This window comes from Mustelus asterias, chromosome 16 (assembly GCF_964213995.1).
Source record: "Mustelus asterias chromosome 16, sMusAst1.hap1.1, whole genome shotgun sequence".
Taxonomy (NCBI): domain Eukaryota; kingdom Metazoa; phylum Chordata; class Chondrichthyes; order Carcharhiniformes; family Triakidae; genus Mustelus; species Mustelus asterias.
In genome coordinates, this window is record NC_135816.1 from 89,472,859 (window position 1) to 89,494,904 (window position 22,046).

Sequence of the window (22,046 nt, forward strand, 5' to 3'; positions counted from 1 at the left end):
CTAACAAACTATAGGCCTTCTTCACAGCTCTATCCACTTGAGTGGCAACCTTTAGAGATCTGTGGATATGAACCCCAAGATCTCTCTGTTCCTCCACAGTCTTCAGGACCCTACCTTTGACCCTGTAATCCACATTTAAATTAGTCCTACCAAAATGAATCACCTCACATTTATCAGGGTTAAACTCGATTTGCCATTTTTCAGCCCAGCCTTGCATCCTATCTATGTCTCTTTGCAGCCGACAACAGCCCTCCACCTCATCCACTACTCCACCAATCTTGGTGTCATCAGCAAATTTACTGATCCACCCTTCAGCCCCCTCCTCTAAGTCATTAATCAAAATCACAAAGAGCAGAGGACCAAGCACTGATCCCTGCGGCACTCCGCTCGCAACCTGCCTCCAATCTGAAAATTTTCCATCGACCACCACCCTCTGTCTTCGATCAGACAGCCAGTTACCTATCCAATCGGCCAACTTTCCCTCTATCCCACACCTCCTCACTTTCATCATAAGCCGACCATGGGGGACCTTATCAAACGCCTTACTAAAATCCATGTATATGACATCAACTGCCCTACCTTCATCAACACACTTAGTTACCTCCTCAAAAAATTCTATCAAATTTGTGAGGCACGACTTGCCCTTCACGAATCCTTGCTGACTATCCCGGATTAATCCGCATCTTTCTAAATGGTCGTAAATCCCATCTCTAAGGACCTTTTCCATCAATTTACCAACCACCGAAGTAAGACTAACCGGTCTATAATTACCAGGGTCATTTCTATTCCCTTTCTTAAACAGAGGAACAACATTCGCCATTTTCCAGTCCTCTGGCACCATCCCCGTGGACAGCGAGCACCCAAAGATCAAAGCCAAAGGCTCTGCAATCTCATCCCTTGCCTCCCAAAGAATCCTAGGTTACATTTCATCAGGCCCAGGGGACTTATCGACCTTCAGTTTATTCAAAACTGCCAGGACATCCTCCCTCCGAACATCTATTTCCTCCAGCCTATTCGCCTGTAACACCTTCTCTTCCTCAAAAACATGGCCCCTCTCCTTGGTGAACACTGAAGAAAAGTATTCATTCATCACCTCGCCTATCTCTACTGACTCCATACACAGGTTCCCATTACTGTCCTTGACCGGCCCTAACCTCACCCTGGTCATTCTTTTATTCCTCACGTAAGAGTAAAAAGCCTTGGGGTTTTCCTTGATCCGACCCGCCAAGGACTTCTCGTGTCCCCTCCTAGCTCTCCTAAACCCCTTTTTCAGCTCATTCCTTGCTAACTTGTAACCCTCAAGCGAGCCATCTGAACCTTGTTTCCTCATCCCTACATAAGCTTCCCTCTTCCTTTTCACAAGACATTTCACCTCTTTCGTGAACCATGGTCCCTCACTCGGCCATTTCCTCCCTGCCTGACAGGGACATACCTATCAAGGACATCCAGTATTTGTTCCTTGAAATAGTTCCACTTTTCATCAGTTCCTTTCCCTGACAGTTTCTGTTCCCAACTTATGCCCCCTAATTCTTGCCTAATCGCATCATAATTACCTCTCCCCCAATTGTAAATCTTGCCCTGCCGTACGGCCCTATCCCTCGCCATTGCAATAACAAAAGACACCGAATTGTGGTCACTATCTCCATAGTGCTCTCCCACAACCAAATCTAACACTTGGCCCGGTTCATTTCCCAGTACCAAATCCAATGTGGCCTCACCTCTTGTCGGCCTATCCACATATTGTGTCAGGAAACCCTCCTGCACACACTGCACAAAAACTGCCCCATCTGAACTATTTGACCTACAAAGGTTCCAATCAATATTTGGAAAGTTAAAGTCCCCCATATGACAACTACCCTGTGACCCCCACACATATCCATAATCTGCTTAGCAATTTCTTCCTCCACATCTCTATTACTATTTCGGGGCCTATAATAAACTCCTAACAACTTGACCGCTCCTTTCCTATTTCTAACCTCAGCCCATATTACCTCAGTGTGCAGATCGCCCTCGAAGTGCCTTTCCACAGCCGTTAAACTATCCTTGATTAACAATGCCACTCCTCCACCTCTTTTACCAGCTTCCCTACACTTAGTGAAACATCTATACCCCGGAACGTACAACAACCATTCCTGTCCTTGTTCTACCCACGTCTCTGTAATGGCCACAACATCGTAGTCCCAAGTACCAATCCACGCCCCAAGTTCATCTACCTTGTTCCGGATGCTCCTTGCATTGAAGTAGACACACTTCAACCCACCTGCCTGTCTACCGGTACCCACCCTTGACCCTGATACCTTCCCCAATACCTCACCACCCTCACTGACTTCTGGACTACAACTCCGTTTCCCACTCTCCTGACAAATTAGTTTAAACCCCCCTGAAGAGCCGTAACAAATTTCCCTCCTAGGATATTGGTGCCCCTCTGGTTCAGGTGCACCCCATCCTATTTGTACAGGTCCCAGCTTCCCCAGAATATGTTCCAATTATCCACGTATCTGAAGCCCTCCCTCCTACACCATCCCTGCAACCACACGTTTAACTGCACTCTCTCCCTGTTCCTCAACTCGCTATCATGTGGCACCGGCAACGTACCAGAGATGACCACATGTTTTGTCTTGGCTCTCAGCTTCCAGCCCAGCTCCAGAAATTCCTGCTTTAAATCCCCGTCCCTTCTCTTACCTATGTCATTGGTGCCAATGTGTCCCACGACTTGTGACTGTTTCCCGTCCCCCTTCAGAATCCGGAAAACACGGTCTGAGACGTCACGGACCTTGGCATCCGGTAGGCAACATACGATCCGTGAGTCTCTTTTTCTGCCACAGAACCTCCTATCGATCCCTCTAACTAACGAGTCCCCAATAACTATTGCCCTCCCGCTCTGCCCCTTACCCTCCCGAGCCACAGAGATGGACACAGTGCTGGAGATCCTCTCACTGCGGCTCACCACTGGTATGTCATCCCCTTCAACCGTATCCAAAGCGGAATACTTGTTGCTAAGGGGAACGACCACCGGGGATCCCTGCACGGACTGCTTGCTCCCAGCCCCTCTCACCTTCACCCATCTGTTTTCATTCCTCGGAGTAACTGTATTCCTAAAGCTTCTGTCTATGGCCACCTCTGCGTCCCTAATGATCCTAAGTTCATCCAACTCCAGCTCCAGTTCCCTAACACGGTTTTGGAGGAGCTGCAGATGGGTGCACTTCCCACAGGTGTAATCAGCAGGGACACTGTCGTCGTCCCTCACCACAAACATAGTGCAAGAGGAACATAGCACTGCCTGCACACCTATCCCCTTTAGATACCTTGCCAGTACCAGGTAGAAACAGCAAAAATGAATTAAACTCACCCCTCCTCGCCCTTTCTGCCTAAGTCCTGTGAGCCAAAGTCTTATAGCTCACACTCTGCTTCCCACGCACTCCTCTGCCCGCTCCCGACGCTGCCCGCTGTATACTGCAGCCTACCTTTTATACTTCACACGCTTAAAAAACCCTTCCCAGACTCCTTAGCAGCCCACTTCCAGTTTTCACTGTAAACTTAAAATCCGACTGCAAAAGTAAAGGCCAAAATAAAACACACACAAGCTGACTAATTAAATAAATAAACAATTCAATTAATCTCTCACCAGTACTGCTGCCTCCAATCACTCCCTCTCAGCTTGCTCCAGTGGAACAATGAGATGTGGCTGAATACACACCGACTTAATCAGATCTCAGTATTAAACTGTTTTGAAACCTGGTGACAAATTAAATGGGAGATTTGAACTGAGAAACTCTTTCCTGTGAATTCACTGAGCACGATGCAGATGCAAACCTCAAAGATCAGCATGGCCTCTGACCAGCAGCTACAGGATTGGTGCAGTACAGAAGGGGGTTATTCGGCCAGTTGTGTCTGCACTGGCCATCTGAAGGAGCAATTGATGTAGTGCCACTCCCCTGGCTTTTACCTGTGGAGTATTCTCAGATAGTGAACACTGCTTCATTATCATTCAACATCCCCAATTTTTAATAGTAGGGACTGTGCAATGCACCAAGCACTTGGTGAGTTTCATTAGTCACAGTGACACACTATTCTGTCTTCCAGGATCACCATAAATGCCAAGTTATGTCTATTTTCTTTTCTTTACTGAAAAATATCTTCTTCCCCCACCTCTTCCAACCTCACCTCCAACAATACATGAACAATTCATGGACCTCTTTGTCACCAAGATCGACACCATCCAATCAGCTGCCTCTTACTTTGTCTTCCTTCCCCTAGCCCATTGGGCCAAGCTTCCTCTAAAGTGGCTTCTGTCCAGGTCCTGAAGTTGGATGTTTCTCTCCTCATGCCCACTCTGAGGCTGGGAATTTCCAGCTCTCCTGTGGCAGATACGATGAGCCATTCAAATCTTTATCTACTTGGCTGGGACCTGAAGATCATGCCAGCGGGAGAGTTGGCAAATCCTCCTCTCCATGAAACACACTTCCTGTATCTTTGGCCATATTTCCACTAAACTGTTGATCAAACAATTCCACACCTCCCCTGCCACACCTGCACTACCTCCATGCCTTCCCCCAGTCCTTATATTAGTTGATGATATTCTCCTTTAAATGTGTATTTTCTAACCTCTGTGAACTTCATCCAAACCTCCATTGTCCATGTCTTAACTCGTACGAAGTCCTATTCATCTATAACCATTTGTGCTCACTGACCTACACTGATTCCTGGTGATTACCAATCATTCTCTCCCTGGAAACTGTCTGAGGCATACTCCTTCAATGTAGATGCAAGGATTACAGCACAAAAAAGGACTAAATATCACACAACTCTAATTTTAAACAACCACCCCGGCACGCTCCCCAGTAGAACGAAGGAAACCTATTATCTCCGTACTTGAAACACTGAATCCCAAAGATTTAAATTTGACATAGGGCCAGAAGGAAGGTAGGCTGTCCCTGTTAACCATCCTGCCCCCTCAGTATCACACTTCAAGACCAAAATTGAATGTTAACAGTATCATACTCTAAACTACTATCTCCCTTGCACCACTGCCAGAGCATACTAGTGGATAAATTCTATCATAAATAAATGGATGTCTTTGATTTTCAAAGGATAACTGGCAAATATATGCCTCAGTGCTCATACAACATGCACCATTGTTAGGCTAAACACAACACCATAGAATCAGGAGTACAATCACAAGAGATAAAAGTCCAGGATTAATGATGAGCTGCGGTATGATGTAGCTATCCACGGAACTTGAAAAGGGCAAAGGCACAAGAGGTTTGTCAAGCAACATAGAACAGTACATCGCAGGAACAGGCCCTCCGGCCCACGATGTTGTGCCGAACATAACTCCAAATTAAACTAATCCCTTCTCCTTGCCTTTTGGTCCTCTTTTCCTTGTATTATACATGCTTATCTAAAAGCCCCTTAAACGCTCCTATTGTATCTGCCTCCACCACCAACCCAGGCAGCATGTTCCAAACACCTAACATCCTGTGTTTGAAAAAAAACTTGCCCCTCACATCTCCTTTTAACTTTCGCCGTCTCATCTTAAGTGCATGCCCCCTAGTATTAGACATTTCAACTCTGAGAAAAAGATTCTGACTGTCAACTCTATCTATGCCTCTCATAATTTTATAAATTTCAGTCAGGTCTCCCCTTAACCTCCGCTGTTCCAGAGAAAACAACCCAGTTTGTCCAGTCTCTCCTTATAACTCATACTCGCTAATCCAGGAAGCATCTTGGTAAACCTCTTCTGCACCCTCGCCAAAGCCTCCACATCCTTCCAGAATTGAATGCAATATTCTTAAGTGCGGCCTCACCAAAGTTTTATTAAGCTGCAACATGACATCCTGACCCTTGTACTCAATGCCCCGACCAATAATAGCAAGCATGCCATATGCCTTCGTTACCACCTTACGCACTTGTGTGGCCACTTTCAGGGAGCTATGGACACAAACCCCAAGATCCTGTGTACATCAATGCTGTTCAGGGTCCTGCTATTAACTGTAGACTTATCCTCCGCATTTGATCTCCCAAAGTGCAGCACCTCACATTTGTCTGGATTAAACTCCATCTGCCACCCATATCCGCAGCTGATCTATATTCCGTTGTATCCTTTGACAACATTCCACACTACCCACAACTCCACCTATCTTAAACAGCAGAGTCCCAGTATGGATCCTTGTGGAACACCACTAGTCACCGGCCGCCAGCCAGAAAAACAGCCTTCCATCACTACTCTCTGACTTTGGGCAAGCAATTCTAAATCCAAGTAGCCAAGTCACCAAGGATCCCAGTCATCTTAATCTTCTGGATGAGCCTACCATTGAGGGGCCTTGTTGAAAGCTTTGCTAAAATTCATGTAGACAACATCCACTGCTCTACCCTCATCGATCACCTTCGTCACATCCTTAAAACTCAATCGATAGTAAGGTATGAGCTGCCCCTAACAAAGCCATGCTGACTTTTGTGAATTAGGCCATGTTTTTCCAAATGTGCGTAAATCCTCTCCCAATCGCTTCCCAACCACCCACGTGAGATTCATCGGTCTATAAATTCCTGAATTATCCCTATTTCCTTTCTTGAGCAAAGGAACAACATAAAGGATCCATCCAGAAATTCCATCGAACTTGAAAAGCCAAGACTGCGACAGCATGGCAGCCAATTCTCAAATTCAGCCATGAATTCACCCCCAGTTCCTCTCGGAGAAATGAGCAATGCACACTCCTCCTCTGGCCCCATCTCCCTCACTTTAACCAGGATGTCCAACATTCCATGCAGCATGGCTTCCAAGGACTAAGGTGAGCCCCCACCAAGGTAAATGAACTCTGGCCTGACAGGATTCTTTTCTCCGTTTCATCCATTTTCCCTTGGATAATTGCAGGTCATCAATACTCCACCCTGTATTATGGCTTCACATCTTTCCCAAAGTGTATGCCCAAAATTCAATCCAATATTTCAGTTGAGGTTGAACAGTGTCTTATGAAGGTCCATTTGTATTCTGTGCCTCTACTTTATAATTACAATCCTATAAGCCTTACCAACTGTTTTTTCAACTTGCCCTGTGACCTTCAATGATTTGTGCACATATTCTGCCAATCATGTCTGCCCCAGCTCTCTGAATATGCAGCTTCCTTAATGCCTTTCTGCCACCTTCTTCCTTAACCCTGCACATTAGTTATTTTCAGAAAGCAGTCTAATTCCCTTTGGAATGCTTCAATTGAATGTGTCCTTCCAGAACTTAACCACTTGCTGTGTGAAAAAGTTTTTTCTCATGTCATCTTTGCTTAGTTTGTTAATTATTGTAAATCTATGCCCTCTTGTTATCCATCCTTTCATGGGTCGGAACAGTTTCTCCCTACCTACTCTGTCCAGATCCCGAATGATTTTGAATAACTCAACTAAATCTCATTTGAGTGTTTTTCTCCAAGGAAAATAATCCTTATTTCTCTAATGTCTCTTCATAACTGAAGTTCCTCATCTCCAGACCATTCTCTTGAATCTTTTCTGCACATTCCCTAATGTCTTCCTGAAGTGTGGTAACCAGATATAGATGTAATACCCCAGCTGAGGCCAAATTGTTGACTTTTACAACTGCAGCATAACCCCCTGTTCCTGTACTCTATTTCCCTATTAATAAAGTCTAGGATATTGAATGCTTTATTAAAAGTGCTTTCAACCTGTCTTGCTACCTTCAGTGACTTATGTACAGGAACACCTAGGCCCCTCTGCTCTTGCACTCCTTAAAACAGTAATCCTTATTTTATACTGTATTTTCATTCCCCCACCCCCAACGCCATCCCCAGCCACTCCACCAACACTCTGCACCCCCCTGCCTTCCACTGGGCCTCGCCTGTTTTCCCCTCCTTGAGACGACCAAAATTTACCTATCCTGGAACCCAGTGATTTGGTCACCGGGAACATGCAGCCTCAGTCCCATCTGCTCCAACTTCTGGCACTGCAGACACTAGAAAGCTGACAGCCAGTTCGAATGGCCAGCATCTCTCTCAGACTGAACTTTCAAGTGAGGGGCAGAAGTCCATTCTCCAGTCAATTGGAGTCTAAAATGGCTGCAGGGTGGCAGGGATGTGTAGGATGGAGAGGAAAGGAAATTCTGCCAAGCTAAAACCTTTATTTCTTGCAGAGGTTCAGAAATCTGGGAACGGTTGTCACCACAATGGCTGAAGGTCTAGACCGGAGAGAAAATCTGACGGTTTCGACAGGAATGAAAATGGACACAGGTGGGTTCACAATATATTTGGAAACAAAAGTCCAGATAAAAGACGCATGTTTTGAGCCGCACCCTGCAGCTCACTTCGGAAGAAGTAGTAGGAGTAGGACTGGGACTGAGTGGAAACAGGGAAGTGAATGACCATATAGTGGGTCTCCAGCAGATTCCTTTCAACTTTGGGTACCCCCCAGAAGATTCAGTCCCTGCAGGTGCACTTTTCCCATCAAGCCTTCCCACACCTTTCAGCCCATCCCCCTGGGTGTCTCCTTTCTTCCTCACCCTCTGATCCCTACACTTAACTCTGAGGAATCATGAGAAAATAACATTTGGAATGTAGCATATCATGAATTTGGAATATGACATCTGCCATGTGTAATGTTCTTGGGAGAAACAGGTGACTGATTTTCAAAGCTCTGCTGTGATTTTCCTCACTTCATGTCTGGGTCTGTTGTGGATAAACTGATTGCTGTGACTAGTCAATAACTTTGATATCAACACAGCAGGTGACTTTCGTGATGCTAAAAAGTGATTTAGACAGAATGTTTTCCCCACATCGAACAATTAAGTTGTGATTACTCTGACTCTTTTGTGATGAGAAAATAATCCAAACTTATTCTGTGTCAGTGAGGTGGCATTGTTGTGGGATGGCTAGTAGATGAAAGGGTAGAGGGCTGAAGCCCCAAGTTGGCCTTCTTTCGAGCCCCCTTCCATACCAGACAGCCTCCTCACGTCTTCCTGGGATTCTGCCCACTCCTTGAACTGAAAATCGGAAGCTCAGGCAGACATTTTGGATGGAGGCTTTGTGGGGCTAATCACTGCAGCTTCGGGCACTCCTGGGCCTAGAGACCTGCAGTCCAATCAGATTGGCCGATTATATAAAGGGTTATCAGATGGGATATACTAATGCATGACAGAGATGATGGTGGATTATGACGTCAGTCTGTCATGTTGGACTTGCTCGAGAGAGAGAGATTGGAACATCAGGTCCAGGAGTGACAGGTCTGCTTTTTAATCTGTTTAGATGAATTACTAATGCCAGAGTATGACTACAGTCTGTCCAATAACCAAATACTATGCCTGGTATCCTCAGATAAAACATAGTGGCAAGAGTGGAAACAAAAGTACAATGGTGTTATCGACAGAACCGCAGAGTGAAAGAAAACTCAATAGCAGCTCATATTTACTACTGTAACAACGGGAGGAGGCTAACAAGAGCGGGATATCAGAGGGCATACCCCTGGTGAGCGACCCCTGCCCCTGCCCAGTTGAATGTCTCAAGGGCCGGTAGGGAGGCCAGAAGTGGGAGTTACGGAAACACCATTTCCTTCAACATCAAGCAACATTGAACCTTCATTCTAAGGAGCAGAATTATCGAGGCAGTTCTGCTCTTTATGCTTCTGGTCCAGTTGCAGATGACTCATTCCTGAGGCAGGGACTGAAGGAGTCTCCCGCAGACTTTGAGACCATTCTCAAAGCCTTTGGTAACTAAAATCCAAAGCAAAAGTTGGGAATAGAATGTGTTTTAACCAGAGATCGCAATGACCTGGGAATCAACTGAATTATTTCTAACTGACCTATGTTGTCTAGTTAGTACTAGTAGATACAGAGCATGGTTATGGGATCCAAGATAAAATCTCCAACATTGTGCAGACCTTACTTTAGATCAAGTGGTCTAGGGAGACAGGCTGAACTTGGAGAATTTAGCTGGGCAGTCATTCGTCGTTACTTCAATGCTTCACATGACTTTCTTGACTGACTGGCACAGGAGCATCAGATGCACCCAGAAGAAAGCCCATAAAACTGGGTGGAAGAGTGGGATAGTCCACATCAGCCACCAATTTGAAAGGCTTGTATTGTGACACAAAAATCAACATAGGCACCAGGACTGCCCACACAGGGATGCAAATATTTCCAGTGCAACAAAACCTGGAGTGTTTCTCAAATGAACAATTTTAATCGAAGTAGAAGGCGTGAACATATTTATGAAACATTCTCCTTCCAAGAAATTTGAAATCAAGATAAAGACAGAATTAGAGTATTGTGTCATTTTAATTTATTTACTGTACAAGACACAACATTGATCTTGTGACCAAATGTCTTATTCCTGCTCCTAAGTTGTATGTTTGTATGTAATGAAATGTTTGTGATAAAAAGGCTCTGTTTAGTTGAAGTATTGTAAATGTTTTATTTCTGGAAATGTGTTTTGTCTTTCAATATAGTGAATTTAGCAATAAACACTTAAAGTTCTATTAAACAATTTTATGCGGTCTTGAGGTCTGCCCATGGTGGATAATAGTTGAATTGGCTTGGTACGTTTAAAGCTAAAGTATGGTAGGTGAGGACCATGAGTTGGCACTACATTGACTTAGAGCTATAAAGGGCCATGGGGGCTTGTTTGGGGAATCATACCTTCTCTAGCACCATGAAGGGCCTTGGGAGTTGTTTGAAGAGGCATACGTGGGGGGGTGGGGTGGGGTGGGGTGGGGGAGGGGGGGGATTCAAATCCAAATTAGTTAGTTGTTTGAGAAAATAACATTTGGAATGTAGCATATCATGAATTTGGAATATGACATCTGCCATGTGTAATGTTCTTGAGAGAAACAGGTGACTGATTTTCAAAGCTCTGCTGTGATTTTCCTCACTTCATGTCTGGGTCTGTTGTGGATAAACTGATTGCTGTGACTAGTCAATAACTTTGATATCAACATAGCAGGTGACTTTCGTGATGCTAAAAAGTGATTTAGACAGAATGTTTTCCCCACATCGAACAATTAAGTTGTGATTACTCTGACTCTTTTGTGATGAGAAAATAATCCAAACTTATTCTGTGTCAGTGAGGTGGCATTGTTGTGGGATGGCTAGTAGATGAAAGCGTAGAGGGCTGAAGCCCCAAGTTGGCCTTCTTTCGAGCCCCCTTCCATACCAGACAGCCTCCTCACGTCTTCCTGGGATTCTGCCCACTCCTTGAACTGAAAATCGGAAGCTCAGGCAGACATTTTGGATGGAGGCTTTGTGGGGCTAATCTCAAGGCAAAAATCTAGACCTTGGTATCTGTACTTTGAAGTCAAAATAGTGAACATTTGAAGATACAGGGGATAATCCAAGAGGCTGGAACTGATAAGATGAATCTTGCTTGATCAGTTTGATTTTTTTTTATTACGAAGTGATTATACAGGTCAATGGAATGTAGCATATGTGGTTTTAATTTGATGCTTAATGACATGATTCAAAGGGGAAATTGTTTGTTCATTATAAATGAATTAAAGCAGACATTTATGTTGTTCACAGATCCAAACTCTACAATCACGGAGTTCTTGACAATGTATGACGATTACGAGTTGTTCCGGTTGACAAAGTTCTACCGGGACAGACTAGAACAAGCGATTGAAGAAGTGGTGGATGGAATCAGCTCACTGTTAACATATGAAAGGCATTTCAGTGGACAAGAACATGGAGTAAGTGGGAGGAGTGAATTATTTGATATAATGAGACAAAGTTATTAAATGAATGGTTAGATGTGGGGGGGGGGGGGGGGGGGGGGGGGGGGAAATCAGCCTAAATCACGTTTTAACATCATGACAGTCACTTGCTGTGATGATATTAAAGTTATTAACCAATCACAGCAATCAGTTCATCCACAATAGAACCAGAAATGAAATGATAAAAATCCCAGCAGAGCTTTAAGAATCACTGTCACCTGTTTCTCCCAAGAATGTTTCACGTGGCAGATGCTATAACCCAAATTAATCATATGCTACATCCCAGAATGCTATTTTCTGAAACAAATCTATCTAATTTGCATTTGAATAATTCAGTGCTGACAGCGATCACCCGAGGGAGTTTGTTCCACATATTGACCACTTGCTCACTGAAATATCACTGGTTAAGACATTAACTCCATGTCAGTGAATGAGTTTTAAAAACATAAAATCTCATGTATTGTTTGCTATGATTAGTTTCTAAATCACCATTGCTCCTTCCCAACCTCCCCACCATTTAAGCTCAGCAAGCTGTCTGTCTGGGCGGCACAGTGGTTAGCACTGCTGCTTCATAGTGCCAGGGACCCGGGTTCAATTCCGGCCTCGGGTAACTGCCTGTGTGGAGTTTGCAAGTTGTCCCTGTGTATGCGTTGGTTTCCTCTGGGTGCTCCAGTTTCCTCCCACAGTCCAATGATGTGTAGGTTAGGTTGACTGGCCACTCTAAATTGCCTCTGAGTGTTAGGGGGATTTGTAGGGTAGATGAGTGGGGTTACGGAGATGAGACCTCGGTGGGATTGAGGTCAGTGCGGACTCGATGGCTGGATGGCCTCCTTCTGCACTGTCGGGATTCTATGATTTCAACCTTTCTGTTTTGGAGGCTATTTCCAAAAATGTAAGAAGTGACTCCGAGGACTGCAGCTGGATGACTCTTTGTTTAATGTCTTTTTTTTAAACCTGGGGCAGTGGTTTTAATTACTAATGGAAAACAATTTAGTAATGTATTGAATTTATAGCATAACTAGTTAAACGAATTAATAACATTTCAATCAGGGTAAGTATAAGAATAAGTGAATTGGTATTCAGAGTCTGAACAAAGGGTGGGTCTGGAAACATACATTAATACACAAGGTAGTAATTAGATTCTAAAAATCAGAAAAGCATATTTTTCGATCATAAAAGAGCAGCAAAGACTTGCCACCTGCAAATCCTGCATCACATGGGAACTTCAGGAATGTCATGTGTTTTGGGGTATTTAAGAAGTGGCTCCAGCTCTTGAACTCAACTCAATCTCAGGATTTTTGTGCTCAAGGAGTCACTGTGGAGCTCCAGAGATGGTGAGAGTTTCTTGGATCATGTTTCAGGAGTTGGTCACCAACGAGACAGTGAAAGTTCAGCACAGTAAATGGATGGCTACCTGGGACAGTATGTAGTAAAGGATGCTTCAGCGTGTCTGCCATTCTCAAATTGGCAGTCAGCATTGCAGATCATTGTGAGGGACAAAACCTTTAAGAGTGAAATATCATGGTACCAACGAGCAAGGGACTACACAGGGGGAGCAGCAAAGAATAGAAACACAGTCATTAAAGGAGGTTCCATAGTTAGGGGTCAGACAAATATTTCTGTGAGCCATGTGCTGATGCATGATATGTTGCTCCATGACACCATAGCGAGGTTGCAGAATATTCTGCAAGGGGCAAGAGTGAGCCAGAGGTTGTAGTGCACATCAGGAGGACGGCAAATAGGAGGAAGGTATTGAAGTCCTATGGTCAGACTTTCAGAAGTTGGGGGAGAAAAATGAAAAGGTACAATCTTAAAGGTGGTAATCTCTGCCAGCAAAAGTTGATGATGTGGAGATGCCGGCGTTGGACTGGGGTAAGTACAGTAAGAAATCTCACAACACCAGGTTAAAGTCCAACAGGTTTATTTGGTAGCAAATACCATAAGCTTTCGGAGCGCTGCCCCTTCGTCAGATGGAGTGGTTATCTGCTCTCCAACAGTGCACAGACACAGAAATCAAGTTACAGAATACTAATTAGAATGCAAATCTCTACAGCCAGCCAGGTCTTAAAGGTACAGATAATGTGGGTGGAGGGAACATTAAACACAGGTTAAAGAGATGTGTATTGTCTCCAGACAGAACAGCTAGTAAGATTCTGCAAGATCAGGGGGAAAAGCTGTGGGGGTTACTGATAATGTGACATAAATCCAACATCCCGGTTTAGGCCGTCCTCATGTGTGCGGAACTTGGCTATCAGTTTCTGCTCAGCGACTCTGCGCTGTCGTGTGTCGTGAAGGCCGCCTTGGAGGATGCTTACCTGAAGATCCCGTGACTGCTGAAGTGCTCCCCCACCGGAAGAGAACAGTCTTGCCTGGTGATTGTCGAGCGGTGTTCATTCATCCGTTGTCGTAGCGTCTGCATGGTTTCCCCAATGTACCATGCCTCGGGACATCCTTTCCTGCAGCGTATCAGGTAGACAACGTTGGCCGAGTTGCAAGAGTATGTACCGTATACCTGGTAGATGGTGTTCTCACATGAGATGATGGCATCCGTGTCGATGATCCGGCACGTCTTGCAGAGGTTGCTGTGGCAGGGTTGTGTGGTGTCATGGTCACTGTTCTCCTGAAGGCTGGGTAGTTTGCTGGGGACAATGGTCTGTTTGAGGTTGCGTGGTTTGAAGGCAAGAAGTGGGGGTGTGGGGATGGCCTTGGCGAGATGTTCGTCTTCATCAATGACATGTTGAAGGCTCCGGAGGAGATGCCGTAGCTTCTCCGCTCCGGGGAAGTACTAGACGACGAAGGGTACTCTGTCCACCGTGTCCCGTGTTTGCCTTCTGAGGAGGTCGGTGCGGTTTTTCGCTGTGGAGCGTCGGAACTGTTGATCGATGAGTCGAGTGCCATATCCTGTTCTTATGAGGGCATCTTTCAGCGTCTGGAGGTGTCTGTTGCGATCCTCCTCATCCGAGCAGATCCTGTGTATTCGGAGGGCTTGTCCGTAGGGGATTGCTTCTTTTACGTGTTTAGGGTGGGAGCTGGAGAAGTGGAGCATCATGAGGTTATCCGTGGGCTTGCGGTACAGTGAGGTGCTGAGGTGACCGTCCTTAATGGAGATGCGTGTGTCCAAGAATGCAACCGATTCCACCCTAAACACGTAAAAGAAGCAATCCCCTACGGACAAGCCCTCCGAATACACAGGATCTGCTCGGATGAAGAGGATCACAACAGACACCTCCAGACGCTGAAAGATGCCCTCATAAGAACAGGATATGGCACTCGACTCATCGATCAACAGTTCCGACGCGCCACAGCGAAAAACCGCACCGACCTCCTCAGAAGACAAACACGGGACACGGGGGACAGAGTACCCTTCGTCGTCCAGTACTTCCCCAGAGCGGAGAAGCTACGGCATCTCCTCCAGAGCCTTCAACATGTCATTGATGAAGACGAACATCTCGCCAAGGCCATCCCCACACCCCCACTTCTTGCCTTCAAACAACCACGCAACCTCAAACAGACCATTGTCCCCAGCAAACTACCCAGCCTTCAGGAGAACAGTGACCATGACACCACACAACCCTGCCACAGCAACCTCTGCAAGACGTGCCGGATCATCGACACGGATGCCATCATCTCACGTGAGAACACCATCTACCAGGTACACGGTACATACTCTTGCAACTCGGCCAACGTTGTCTACCTGATACGCTGCAGGAAAGGATGTCCCGAGGCATGGTACATTGGGGAAACCATGCAGACGCTACGACAACGGATGAATGAACACCGCTCGACAATCACCAGGCAAGACTGTTCTCTTCCTGATGGGGGAGCACTTCAGCAGTCACGGGCATTCAGCCTTGGATCTTCAGGTAAGTGTTCTCCAAGGCGGCCTTCACGACACACGACAGCGCAGAGTCGCTGAGCAGAAACTGACAGCCAAGTTCCGCACACATGATGACGGCCTAAACTGGGATGTTGGATTTATGTCACATTATCAGTAACCCCCACAGCTTTCCCCCTGATCTTGCAGAATCTTACTAGCTGTTCTGTCTGGAGACAATACACATCTCTTTAACCTGTGTTTAATGTTCCCTCCACCCACATTATCTGTACCTTTAAGACCTGGCTGGCTGTAGAGATTTGCATTCTAATTAGTATTCTGTAACTTGATTTCTGTGTCTCTGTGCACTGTTGGAGAGCAGATATCCACTCCATCTGACGAAGGGGCAGCGCTCCGAAAGCTTATGGTATTTGCTACCAAATAAACCTGTTGGACTTTAACCTGGTGTTGTGAGACTTCTTGCTGTGCAAAAGTTGAAACAGGACAATGGAGAGGATTGGTGAATGACTTGAGGCATGATGCAGGAGGGAGGACTTCAGATTCTTGGGATCTTGAGGTCAGCTCTGAGTGAGGAAGAACCAATTTAAAATTGACGGGTTACACCCTCAACAGAATGGGAATTAGTGTAGAATAGTATGGTTAGGAGATCTAGAGTCATAGAGTCTTACAACATGGAAACAGGCCCTTCGGCCCAACTTGTCCATGCCGCCCTTTTTCTTTTAAACCCCGAAGCTAATCCTAATTGCCCGCATTTGGCCCATATCCCTCTATACCCATCTTACCTATGTAATTGTCTCAATGCTTTTTAAAAGACAAAATTGTACCCGCCTCTACTACTGCCTCTGCCAGCTTGTTCCAGATACTCACCACCCTCTGTGTGAAAAAAGTGCCCCTCTGGACACTTTTGTATCTCTCCCCTCTCACCTTAAACCTATGCCCTCTAGTTTTAGACTCCCCTGCCTTTGGGAAAAGATATTGACTATCTAGCTGATCTGTGCCCCTCATTATTTTATAGACCTCTATAAGATCACCTCTTAGCTTCCTGCGCTCCAGCCTCTCCTTATAACTCAAACCATCAAGCCCCGGTAGCACCCTAGTAAATATTTTCTGCACTCTTTCTAGTTTAATAATATCCTTTGTATAATAGGGTGACCAGAACTGTACACAGTATTCCAAGTGTGGCCTTACCAATGTCTTGTACAACTCCAAGACATTCCAACTCCTGTATTCAATGTTCTGACCGATGAAACCAAGCATGCCGAATGCTTTCGTCACCACTCTGTCCACCTGTGACTCCACTTTCAAGGAGCTATGAACATGTACCCCTAGATCTCTTTGTTCTGTAACTCTCCCCAACGCCCTACCATTAACTGAGTAAGTCCTGCCCTGGTTCTACCAAAATGCATCACCTCGCATTTGTCTAAATTAAACTCCATCTGCCATTCGTTAGCCCACTGGCCCAATTGATCAAGATCCCATTGCAATCCTAGATAACCTTCTTCACTGTCCACTATGCCATCAATCTTGGTGTCATCTGCAAACTTACTAACCATGCCTCCTATATTCTCATCCAAATCATTAATATAAATGACAAATAACAGTGGACCCAGCACTGATCCCTGAGGCACACTGCTGGTCACAGGTCTCCAGTTTGAAAAACAACCCTCGACAAACACCCTCTGGCTTCTGTCAAGAAGCCAATTTTGTATCCATTTAAATAACTCACCCTGGATCCTGCGAGATTTAGCCTTATGCAACAACCTACCATGCAGTATCTTGTCAAAGGCCTTGCTAAAGTCCATGTAGACAACATCAACTGCACTGCGCTCATCTACTTTCTTGGTTATCCCATCAAAAAACTCAATCAAATTTGTGAGACATGATTTTCCACTCACAAAGCCATGCTGACTGTCCCTAATCAGTCTTTGCATCTCTAAATGCTTGTACTTCCTGTCTCTCAAAATACCTTCCGACAACTTACCACCACAGATGTAAGACTCACTGGCCTGTAGTTCCCAGGCTTTTCCCTGCAGCCCTCTTTAAACAAGGGCACAACATTTGCCACACTCCAATCTTCAGGCACCTCACCCATGACTATCGATGATTCAAATATCTTGGCTAGGGGACCCACAATTTCCTCCCTAGCCTTCCACAACGTCCTGGGATACACTTCATCAGGTCCCGGGGATTTATCTATCTTGATGCGCTTTAAAACTTCCAGCACCTCTCTCTCTGTAATATGTACACTCATAGAATCATAGAATCCTACAGTGCAGAAAGAGGCTATTTGGCCCATCGAGTCTGCACCAACCACAATCCCACCCAGGCCCTATCCACATATCCTTACATATTTACCCACTGACCCCTCTAACCTATGATGTGGAGATGCCGGCGTTGGACTGGGGTAAACACAGTAAGAAGTTTAACAACACCAGGTTAAAGTCCAACAGGTTTATTTGGTAGCAAAAGCCACACAAGCTTTCGAAGCTCTAAGCCCCTTCTTCAGGTGAGTGGGAATTCTGTTCACAAACAGAGTTTATAAAGACACAGACTCAATTTACATGAATAATGGTTGGAATGCGAATACTTACAACTAATCAAGTCTTTAAGAAACAAAACAATGGGAGTGGAGAGAGCATCAAGACAGGCTAAAAAGATGTGTATTGTCTCCAGACAAGACAGCCAGTGAAACTCTGCAGGTCCACGCAACTGTGGGCGTTACAAATAGTGTGACATGAACCCAATATCCCGGTTGAGGCCGTCTGCGTGTGTGCGGAACTTGGCTATCAGTTTCTGCTCAGCGACTCTGCGCTGTCGTGTGTCGCGATGGCCGCCTTGGAGAATGCTTACCCGAATATCAGAGGCCGAATGCCCGTGACCGCTGAAGTGCTCCCCAACAGAAAGAGAACAGTCTTGCCTGGTGATTGTCGAGCGGGACCCTCTAACCTATGCATCCCAGGAAACTAAGGGGCAATTTAGAATGGCCAATCAACCTAGCCCGAACATCTTTGGACTGTGGGAGGAAACCGGAGCACCCGGAGGAAACCCACGCAGACACGGGGAGAATGCGCAAACTCCACACAGACAGCGACCCGAGCCGGGATTCGAACCCAGGTCTCTGGAGCTGTGAAGCAGCAGTGCTAACCACTGTGCTACCGCGCCGCCCACCCCTCAAAACATCACTATTTATTTACCCAAGTTGCCCAACATCTTTGCTTCTAAACCAGGCTTGTCCATGTAGAATCCATGGGATCTCTACAGTGCAGAAGGTAGCCATTTGTTGGCCTATCGAGTCTGTACCAACTCTCCAAAATAGCTCCCACCCCCCACTCCCGTAACCCCGGGCATTTAGCATGAACAATCCACCTAACCTACACATCTTTAGACCGTGGGAGGAAACCGGAGCATGGAGAAACCCACACACAAAGGGAGAAGGTGCAAACAAAGTCATCCACGGCTGGAAGCCAACCCGGGTCCCTGACGCTGAGCGGCAGCAGTGCTGACCACTGTGTCACCGTGCTGCCCTATGGAAGTAGAAAAGAGGAATAAGGGCATAAAGGAGTGAGCATGTTGGATCGTACTCGAGAAGGAAATAGAACTGTATTAGATGAGAGTGAACTAGAATTAAATACAAGGAATATAGAGACAGGTGTATGATATGGACTATGCCTTCGAAATGGTAAGGACTTGGTGCTTAATATTCAAGAATGCAAATTTTACAGAAAAATGAAGAAAAAAGTAGTGGGGGGCGGGGGGGGGTGGGCGCGGGGGGCAGGGGTGTGGCGAGGGGAAGGGTGGTGCTGGGAGTACTGATTAGGGAAGACATTGTAGTGTTAGGGACCAGATCAGAAACTCCCAAGGTATATTATGAAGTTAGCCTCGACCCCAACTTTTACTTTTGATTTTGGCATCAGGTGTTTCGCGACAGGTATGATTCAATTGACCCACTGGGAAGCCTTTATCAAAACAAACTTTATCATAGAAATATCAAAGAAACCCTACAGTGCAGAAAGAGGCCATTGGGCCCATTGAGTCTGCACCGACCACAGTCCCACCCAGGCCCCACCCCCATATCCCATCATATTTACCCGCTAATCCCTCGAACCTACACATCTCAGGACACTAAGGGGCAATTTTAGCATGCCCAATTAACCTAACCCGCACATCTTTGGACTGTGGGAGGAAACCGGAGCACCCAGATGAAACCCACGCAGACACAAGGAAATGTGCAAACTCCATACAGACAGTGACCCAAGCCGGGAATCGAACCCAGGTCCCTGGAGCTGTGAAGCAGCAGTGCTAACCACTGTGCTACCGTGCTGCCCAAACATAGTCGGCAGGATTTGAACCTGCACGGGGAGACCCCAATGGATTTCTAGTCCATCGCCTTAACCTCTCGGCCACGACTACATTTTACTTATTTAAAGAATATTATTTAACGACTTATTTAAGAATACAGTTGGAGCTCTGATGAAGGATCATCCAGACTCGAAACGTTGGCTGTATTCTCTCTCCACAAACACTGTCAGACCTGCTGAGATTGCGCAGCATTTTCTATTTTTGTTTCAGATTCCAGCATCCACAGTATTTTGCTTTTATATTAAGGTGTTCTGCTTTTCACAAATCAATAATGTATATGAATTTCAGTGCTGGTGTGATGCTAGGTAGATAGGCTGTACATTCCAATGACAAGTGGATCATATCACAACACATCTCTTCGGTTGTTCAGAACAGGCAGAATACAAACTGTACTCAACCACACTGTGCTTGCAAAATTCAGAACATACTGTCCCTGACTGAACAATCTGGAGTGTAAGGATTAAAGTACTGTCTTGTCCTCTACAAATAAAGAACGAAACAAAAGGATTAAGGGACTATTTTTCTATGGCAAATTGTACACGGCAATATCCAGTAATTAGTGTCCACTTGCCGATGAATCAGCACCCTTTCCTCACTCAGTATAAATTGTTGTTTCCTGTTATGATTTGGTATTCTTGCACTCATCAGGGCAGAATGGCAAAAAAACCACTTTGACGGCATGTCTCCTTTTTCAGCAATACTCAGGCTAATTTCTCAGAGGTCTATTTATTTCATAACCAGAAGATCCAGTTACCTGTTTTTACCGAATCTCTTGAGTTTCACTTTGGATTTAAATGAATATCTCACAAATACATGTTCTTTGCCAAGCACAGAGTTTGACACTGCAGTAACAGAAAGGTGATGTCTTTGGTGGTTTTAAGAATGGGTATGACAAAAATATTCCATAAAAACTGGTTAACAAACTAAGGCTAAAGGAATATGAGGGTCAGTGTCAGCTTGGATAAAACATTGGCTGAAGGACAGAAAACAATGAGTTATGCTAAAACACTTTTTCAGACTGAAAGATTGTAGACAGTGGTGTTACCTTTGCTATGACCACTGTGTTTGTGTATTCAATATCAAATCATCGATGTATGTCAAAGTAAAATGCCGACATTTTTCAATAATACCAGACTTGGATGTGTGGATGACAATAAGGATGGTCCTTATCAACAGCAACAAGACATAGGTAGACAAACAAAATAAGCATTCTGGGGACATGGAATTTAATACAGAAAGGTGAGGTGATGCATTTTGGAAGAAGGGATGGGGAGAACTATATATACTTACTAGTACAGCTCTAAATAGTGGGCAGGGTCCGAGGAACCTTTAAATTCCCATGCATTTGTCTTGCAAGGTGGCAAGACACGTTGAGAGAGTAGTTAACAAAGAAAATAAGATTTTGGATTGAAGATACAATACAAGAGAAGGGAAGCAGTGTTGAATTTTTATAAAACTCTGGTTAGGGCACAACTAGTGTATTGTATGGTTCTAGTCACCATATTTTGGCAAGAATGTGAGGATTCTTGAGGTGATTTATCAGTCTAATTCCAATGGTAAGGGTTTTTATCAACAATAGTGTGAGGTTTCCTAAATAGACTTTTATAAATAAAACAAGGGTTTAAGTAATAACAGGCAGTAGGTTAGTCAGCAATGTTCAGTCCCTTGGTCTCTGAAGTTTCTGGGCACAGATATATATATATATATATATATATTTTTAAAAACCCTCTCTGTTACAAAGCCAAAGGGTAGAATTGACAAAACAAGCCCTTTATCCATCTCATTGCGTGCACCAAAAAACAATTCAAATTCAAGTTGAATTCAATTCTGGTCTCCGCAAAATACTAGATCCAAGCTGACAAAAATAGGCATTACACCTGATCTGATGCTGAATCCGATGCATGATCATAACTAAGGGGCCAGGACACAGATTTTCTTTTTGCAAAAATATACTTTGTTAGTAAACTATCTGAAAGAACATTACATACATTGCAAAGTGGCCATCACACAAATTGCAATAATATTCAAGTTTTCTGGTTACATCATGTTGCACTCTGAGATGCTTCAACATAATCAAAGAAACATGACAGATATTTAATTACAAATGTCCTTTATATGGTCATTACAAATGAGAGAAGGTATTTAAGTTGTCCAC

At 44.9% G+C, this 22,046-nt stretch overlaps 1 protein-coding gene, 1 long non-coding RNA gene and 1 other non-coding gene across 4 annotated transcripts in view; 1 reads left to right on the plus strand and 2 right to left on the minus strand.

The window, feature by feature from the left end:
• The window catches only part of LOC144505282 (uncharacterized), a 445,368-nt gene that overhangs the window by 161,891 nt on the left and 261,431 nt on the right, over window positions 1-22,046 (minus strand). The window lies entirely within an intron of this gene.
• Window positions 1-22,046, plus strand: part of LOC144505280 (NACHT, LRR and PYD domains-containing protein 3-like) — a 108,609-nt gene that overhangs the window by 32,923 nt on the left and 53,640 nt on the right. For both annotated transcript variants that reach the window (XM_078231351.1, XM_078231350.1), the window contains exons 3-4: window positions 8,132-8,228; window positions 11,507-11,673. In XM_078231351.1, the coding sequence (XP_078087477.1) occupies window positions 8,165-8,228; window positions 11,507-11,673 (231 nt within the window). In that variant the 5' untranslated portion in view covers window positions 8,132-8,164. The remainder of the gene's footprint in view (window positions 1-8,131; window positions 8,229-11,506; window positions 11,674-22,046) is intronic.
• On the minus strand, window positions 19,861-19,942 carry trnas-aga (transfer RNA serine (anticodon AGA)). The gene has a single exon. It is a non-coding gene; the product is annotated as a tRNA-Ser (tRNA).